At 61.8% G+C, this 7505-nt stretch overlaps 1 protein-coding gene across 1 annotated transcript; it reads right to left on the bottom strand.

Annotated features, from left to right (window-relative positions):
* Positions 1–1111: 1111 nt before the first annotated feature.
* Positions 1112–7231, bottom strand: LOC135404986 (maestro heat-like repeat-containing protein family member 7). Its single transcript, XM_064639709.1, has 10 exons — positions 7166–7231; positions 4983–5330; positions 3914–4063; positions 2725–2918; positions 2499–2636; positions 2095–2209; positions 1786–1923; positions 1399–1575; positions 1164–1265; positions 1112–1117 (listed from the first exon to the last, which is right to left on the bottom strand). Exons 1-10 carry the CDS (start codon positions 7229–7231, stop codon positions 1112–1114), a joined length of 1434 nt encoding a protein of 477 aa, XP_064495779.1.
* Positions 7232–7505: the final 274 nt, after the last annotated feature.

Here is a 7505-nt window from a genome sequence, read left to right on the forward strand (position 1 = left end):
GCCCAAGGGGATCAGCTGGAAGGTGCCCTCACTCACCTTGGCAGATGAGCTGCAGCTCTGGCTGCTCCTGCTTCATGGACCTGGCGGCGATCCCTGGGAACACAGAGCCTGTCAGGCCCCAGAGGCACAGGTCCCCCGCAGCGGCGCTGCCAGCCCGGCCACACGGCCTCCTGCCCTGGCAGGGCTGAGCCCGGGGCCTTCCCGCATGGGGACGCCCCAGGGCTGGGCTGGCACAGGGCGGCAGCAGGCGCTCGGGGCCACTTGGGGCTCCACATGCCCTGGGCCGCATCCTGCTGCCGCTCCAGCAGCCGGGGCTGGGGCCGAGCTGCAGCGGGGTGGGGAGGGACCCCGGCCTTGTGGCTCACCCAGAAACTTGATGGCCAGCTTTCGCAGGGGCTCCTCTGGGCTCTCCAGGAACGGCAGGGCCTGGCGCACGTACTGGCCCACTCGGCTCCTGTCCTTTTCCAGCTGCAAAGAGCGCCAGGGCATGGAGGGAAGGCTGGGCTCAGGCTCTGCCCCTTGGTCGGGCACTCCCAGCCCCCAGCACGGGGCTCCCCTGCCCACAGAGCCTTGAGGCCTGGCCAGCAGCTGCTGGGGCCGGGCTTTGGGGGGAGCAGAGGGCTGGGTGCTCCTGGGGAGCCGTGGGGCGGCCCTGCCCCACAGCCCAGCTGGGCCGGGGCTCTATGGCAGCCTGGCTGTGGGGGCAAGGGAGCCTGGAAAAGAGCCCGCACGCCCCAGGGAAGGGAGCAGTGTGTGGGGCACAGGCTGGTGTCTGTGGGTGCAGCAGTGGACACAGGCACCCTGCCAGCCCCACACATTGGGCATCAGGGGCTGGGGCTTTGGGGCCGTCCTTACCAGGCACTCGGGAAACCTCCACGGCTCCTCCATGGTCACCAAGTCCTCAAGATCCCACCACTTCAGGAACTTGGCTGCACCAAACAGTGCTCTCCAAGAGGCCTGCACAGCAACAGAGAGCGGGCCGTGGCACCGCAGCCCAGGGCACAGCACCCGCATCCCTGCACCAAGGCCAGGAGGAGGCTGCAGGCGACCATGGGCCAGGGCAGGAGGCACAGCAGCCTCCTGCCATGGGGACAACAGAGCCCACGAGTCCTCACCTCTGCCACACGCTTGTTCTCATTGTGCCAGTTGAAGTAGAATGGCACCAGACTCAGGTACACGTGTGGCTTTAGGCTCCTGCTCCTCTCTGTCGCCTCCATCAGCTCCTGGAAGAGGAGCATGGAGAGCTGCTGCAGCTGGCTGTGCTCCTGGTGCAAAGGAAGAGGAAAAGACCTCAGCACTGGCTTCTCCAGGCCCACCGGGGCACAGGCCTGAAAAGACACTGGGCCCAAAGTTTCCTGGCAGTACTCAGTGCCCACGATGAGGAGCACAGAGCCTTACGTTGTCAAAGAGTGGTCGCAGCACCTCAAGCAACTTCAGGGCTATTGGGCTGGATATTTGGATGATTTTCAAGCCCAGCACATTGATGAACACAGTGAGAGTCATCTCAACTGCGTCCGTGTCTGCATCCTGCAGTAGCTCCAGGAGGCTTTCATTCAGGCTCCGGATGCTCTTAGCCTGTGTGGAACACAATGCTGTGGTGCAGCCCCACGCTGCTGCCGCGGGGCCCAGAGGCCAAAGGTGCGTCCTAAAGGAGTTGGGCAGCTGAACGGGGAGGAGGAGAGCTGGGAGCAGCTGCCACAGCTGCCAAAGGCCAGCCAAGACCAAGCTACTGCCTTGCACAGCCGCACGCTGCCGGCCCGGCTTCAGCCCCTGCCCCCTGCTCACCATTGAGGGAGCCTTGCTGAGCACCACCAGGCCTCGGAGCGCCAGGCGACGCCTCTCCGGGCACTGACTGCGCAGGTGCCTGGAAATAATCTGCAGGACGCTGGGCCCAAATTGTCTGGGGTTCAGGCAGTGCAGGACCTGAAAGGCAGGGAGCAGTGACAGGGTGCCCGGCCGGCAGGAGCCCGGACCCGCCCGGGGCTGGGCCCAGGCAGCAGCACAGGGTGCAGGCACCGTCCCGGGCGGCTGCAGCTGTGAGAGGGCAGAGAGGGGGAGGCAGCTGGGCCAGGCAGCGCTCGCCATCAGGCTCACCTCCACCAGGAACGCCAGGGCAGGCAGTTCCCACAGGGGCTCTCCCCTGCTGAGCCGCGGGAGCAGGCTGATGGCGATGCTGCGGCAGAAGGAGCGGGATACATGGCACAGCTCCCTGCAAGGGGGAATAAAGGTGCCAGAGACCCTGAGCCAGGTGGGCAAAGCTCTCCTGGGACTGACTCACACAGGCCTGGTCTTTGGCCACCAGCCCAGGAGAGGACGTGGGCACTTTGGGAGGTGGCTTCTCCTGTGCAGCCGCCCCTCTCCGCCTTTTCCACTCTGCTCAGCCATCCCTGGCTGCCAAGGCCCTCTGGCCCAGCACACGGGCACTGTGAGGGGTGGCCTGTGCACAGGGCAGAAATGACCTGTGGGGGTGTGGGGCAGTGGGGAGAAAGGGCTCTCACCTGGCCAGCAGACCCACTGCATAGTGGTGGCTGTCAGCCTTGAGGAGCATGTCCCAGCCACTCTTGCGACCGATCGCCATCAACACGTCCTCATCCAGCAGCTGGCACAGCAGGGCTTTAACAGTCTGCACTGCAAACCTGTGTGCAGAGCACAGCCCAGGTCAGGCACAGAGCCCTGGCCCCAGCCCCGAGGGCGTGGCAGGGAGAGGGGACTGGGATGGAGCACCTGTTGGGGTTGGGGGGAAGGCTGCGCTGCTCCCGGCATCGCCTCCAGAAGGTCTCGACCTCCTCTGACATCTCCTCTGTGCTGATGAAAACTTGGAAGAGCAGAGTCAGAAGGAGGCGTGGGAAATTGTCCTTCAATGCACTTGGGCACCAGGAGTGGGACAGCTGGATGATCTCCCAGAGTGCCACAGTTCCCTGCCAAAGACAAAGCACCCAGAGGCAGCTCTCAGGGCCCAGATGTCCATGTGGCAGGGCCCAAGCATGGCAGGGACAGGCCAGAGGAGACACAGGGGGATCCCCCAGCCTGGTGTCCCTGAACCTGCCCCTAAGGCAGGCTTGCAGCCCAGTGCCTGGGGCAGGGAGAAGCAGTGGTGAGGGAGGATGGAAAGGCATCCCAGAGGCAACCTGGGGGCGAGCAGAGGCCAGCTCAAGAAACTCACAGCCAGGGCAAAGACATCCCTCTCATCCCCATCAGAGGTGCGTCTCCTGTGCGCTGGCCAGTATTCCAGCACATGGAAGAGGATCTGCAGCACCGGCTCCTTAGTCCATCTGGAGGAGATGAGTGTCTTCCACATGGTGCGAGCAGCTCTGTGGAGTCACAACTCTGGCTCAGGGGGGTCTGGGACACAGCTCTGTGGCCTGGGCAACTGCGAGGCCCAGGTGACAGAGCCACGGTGCCTTGTGGGGCAGGGAGGCAGGCTGGTCTCAGGATTGGAGGCTGACATGCCAAAGCTGGCAAAGAGAGGAGCTGGAGTGTCCTGGAAGTCTCCATCTCTCTGGCACACCATTTGGGACAGGCTGTCCAGGGGGATGGGGTCTAAAGGCAGGTGAGCCTTCAAGGCAGGTGGGCCCCATACCTGTCACAGGCTGGGGCAGAGCGCAGCAGGGTCACTGCAACATCCATGGGGTGTGCCTTGGTCAGCAGGACCAGAGTCTTTTCCAGCCTGTGCTCATCAGACACATTGGATGTGAGCCACTGATGGATGCACCTGACTATGGCCGGCACCTGGAGGGGACACGGGGGACAGTTGGAGAGTTGCCAGAGCCAGTAACTTGCCCAGTTTCCCCCAAGAAGTGCTCCCCTTGCCACCACACTCTGCTGGTCTCAAAGGCTGAGGGGACCCAGAGCAGCCGACGTGAGGGGCCACAGCATCCCTGGGGGACTGGAGCCCTGGCCACAGGCTGCTTACTTGCTTTGCTTTGTAGACACCGTTCTCCACAAGCAAATCCAGCAGGGCAGCGCTGGTCTGGGCATTGAAGAGGTCCGAGTTTGCCGTGTCCCCAGTGACCATGAAAGTGGCCTCTTCATGCCAAATGCACCTGATAAATCTGCAAACCAGCTACAGGAGAAAGGCAAGGAAGAGAGAGGGATGTCCCCTGGAGGGCTGCGACAGCGGTGCTGGGCTGAGCAGTGAGAGCAGGCCCAGCCCAGGCGGGGATGGCTGCAGGTACCTGTGCTGCCCTGCGGAAGCGGCCACGGGCACGGAGCTGCTCTTCTGTCTGCTCCTGGCCTGCATCTGGCAAAGAGCGAGCGTGCTCAGAGCTGAGGGTGTGCGGGAGAGGCCGGAGAACACAGCCCAGGCCTGGGCTCCAGGAGCAGGCAGGGCCAGCCCCGGGATGCCCAGTGGATGGAGCACGACTGCCGGGAGATCAGCCCCGGCCCCTCTGCCCCCCTCCCTTTCCCTGGGCATGTCCAGAGGGGATGGGCAGGATGAGGCCAAGGGGGCTGTAGCCACCAGCCCTGTGGCCCAGCTCCAGCACTCACCCTCCTGCGGGGGCTGCACCTGCTGCACCTCTTCAGGCTGCTGTGCTGGAGCAGCCCTAGGGCTTTCCTCCTTCTCCTCCTCCTTCACCCAGGCCAGCTTGGGCACTGTGGGGGGTCTCTGCTGCATGTCTCCGTCTGGTGTTATGGCTACCTGCAGCAGAGATGCCATGGAAAAGCTTTGGCTCCCCAAGTCCTGCAGTCGTGCCTTGAAGGCAGCTGCAAGAGAGAAGCCTGGGAAATGCCTCGCCTCATCCAGTCCCACTGTCTGGCCTCAAGGGCACCTGCCCCAGGGACTGGAGATGCCTTGAGCAGCCCCAGGTCCCCAGGTCCCACAGTCTGGCCTGGAGGATGCACAGGGGAGAGGTGGAGAGCTGCCAGAGTGAGCAACTTGCCCAGCTTCCACGGAGAAATGCTTCCCTTCCCAGCACACTGTGCCAGCCTCAAAGGCTGAGGGGGCCCAGCGCACCCAGCTTGGGGGGCCACAGGCTGCTTACTTCAGCAGAGACAGCTCTCTCCTCAAGAAACTCCAGGCTGGGGGTATCGGCCAGGCGCTGAACAGGCGCGGCGTCAGTGCTCGCCACGCCCTCCATCGTTGTGGCGTCGGCCTCCTCCGTGAGACCAGGCAGCACAGAGTCACAGTGTGACACATCATCGGTGGACGTGGTGTCCCAGTGGGTTGTGTGATCAGTGGTTGCGGTGTCACACTTTGCTGGGGCAGCAGTCGACGCAGTGCTGACATCAGGATTTGTCAGCTGGGTCGGGATGGTGTCAGGCTGGGCCTGGACATCAGCTGGTGTGATCCTGGCCTTTCTACGCCGACTGCCCATGAATTTCATAAATGTCTGCAGGAGAAAGAAGGGCAGGGAAGGGAGGGATTTCCCCTGGAGGGCCGCGACAGCGGTGCTGGGCTGAGCAGTGAGAGCAGGCCCAGCCCAGGCGGGGATGGCTGCAGGTACCTGTGCTGCCCTGCGGAAGCGGCCACGGGCACGGAGCTGCTCTTCTGTCCGCTCCTGACCTGCATCTGGCAAAGAGCGAGCGTGCTCAGAGCTGAGGGTGTGCGGGAGAGGCCGGAGAACACAGCCCAGGCCTGGGCTCCAGGAGCAGGCAGGGCCAGCTCTGGGATGCCCAGTGGATGGAGCACGGCTGCCAGGAGATCAGCCCCGGCCCCTCTGCCCCCCTCCCTTTCCCTGGGCATGTCCAGAGTGGATGGGACAGGATGAGGCCAAGGGGACTGCAGCCACCAGCCCTGTGGCCCAGCTCCAGCACTCACCCTCCTGCGGGGGCTGCACCTGCTGCACCTCTTCAGGCTGCTGTGCTGGAGCAGCCCCAGGGCTTTCCTCCTCCTTCTTCCTCTGGAACAGCCTGAGCAGGCTGAAGCGTCTCCCTGCCATGCCACAGTCTGGTGTCCAGGGCACCTGCAAGAGAGAAAGAGAACCTCGGAGAAACTCCGGGCCCTAAGTCCTGCAGAATGGCCTTGAGGCCACCTGCCGCAGGGATTGGAGACACCTCAGAGAAGCTCCGGGTCTCCAAGTCCTGCAAAAGGGTCTCAAGGGCACCTGCCACAGGGATTAGAGACACCTCGGAGAAACTCCGGGTCTCCAAATCCTGTGGAAATGCCTCGAGGTCACCTGGAAACGAGAAAATCCTCTAAAACGCTCCGGGTCAGCAAGGCACGAGTTGGCTGCGCGGGGGCTCCGCACAGCACCGCTCTGTCCCGTCCTGTCCCGTCGCCTGCTCCGAGGAGCACTGTTGACACTGGGGCCGTGTCACCAGCAGCACCTCTGTCACCGCGGGTCATAAAGGGCCCTTGGACACCCTGCCCCCTTCCATCCCACCGGTCGTGCCCAGCGTGTCACAAAGGGCCCTGGGACACAGTGCCACGTGGCCTGGGGCCTCCCCCAGCCCCGCCAACCTGCCCCACCTTGGAGGGAATCCACTCTCTGAAGTATCTAATCTGGCTGGACCTGAACTGTAGGAACAGCTCAAGAAATGAGCAAACACTCCCCTCCTGTGCCTGCTCACGGCAGCACAAGGAGCCCCCTCGGCCGCCGACTCAGTCGCAGCGGGAAGGGCACGGGGCCTTCCACACAAGCTGGCACGGCCTCCTTGGGAGAAGTGCTGGCTGGTGGCCATCCTAAACAGGGGGGCTGACACCGAGAAGGAAGGTGTGGGCAAGGGCACCAATGCTGTTGGGAGCTCTTTGGCCAGGGCTGCACCCAAATCAGCAGTTGTGGCAAGTCCTGGCCCAAGAAGACCTGCTACTGCCCCGAGTCCTGGCAAGGGTGCTGCTCGTCTCCTGCCCCAAAGAGCTGTGCCCCCATGTATTAGTTCATTTGAATACATGCCCGGAATAAAGACAAGTGCAACAGACATTCAAACAGTACAAAAAATCTTTTATTGCAGTAAGAATAAAAAACTAGCAAAGAGAATCAAAAGCTAAAAAAGAATACAAAATAACTGCTTTATCAGTTGGCATTCATACAATACTATGAACGGCTTTTATTATAGTATTAACTAGTAATAAGGGAATTAAAGGAACATTTAAAGGATATTAAAACAATACTACGAGTGGCTTTTAATACAGTAATAACTAGTAAAAAGGGAATTACAAGGATATTAAAAAAGGATATAAAACATTTGCTTTCTCAGTTGCTTCCTGTCAATAAACTGTGCTTACCCACACAGACAGGCCAGGGCTGCCAGGATCTGCAGCAGCTGGTCGGTGCCCGTGCTTAGCGGGCATCCCCACGGAACAACACAGTCTCCATGGCAGGATGAGGATCGCTCACCCCAGCAGTCCTGACACCCCATTTTATCAGCTCTACATTACACCACGTAGGGCCAGTACCCAGTATAAGGTGATGCCTGAGTGGCAGCCAAACCCCACCTGTTCATCACCTGATAGCAACAGTCTGTGCGTGCCCTGCTGTAGGGCAAGGGGCCAGCGACCCCTGCCCACAGAATCTTCCTCCCATCATCATCTTTCTCACCCCTATGTATGACCTCTACCACTGTGT

Source organism: Pseudopipra pipra, chromosome W, assembly GCF_036250125.1.
Source record: "Pseudopipra pipra isolate bDixPip1 chromosome W, bDixPip1.hap1, whole genome shotgun sequence".
Taxonomy (NCBI): domain Eukaryota; kingdom Metazoa; phylum Chordata; class Aves; order Passeriformes; family Pipridae; genus Pseudopipra; species Pseudopipra pipra.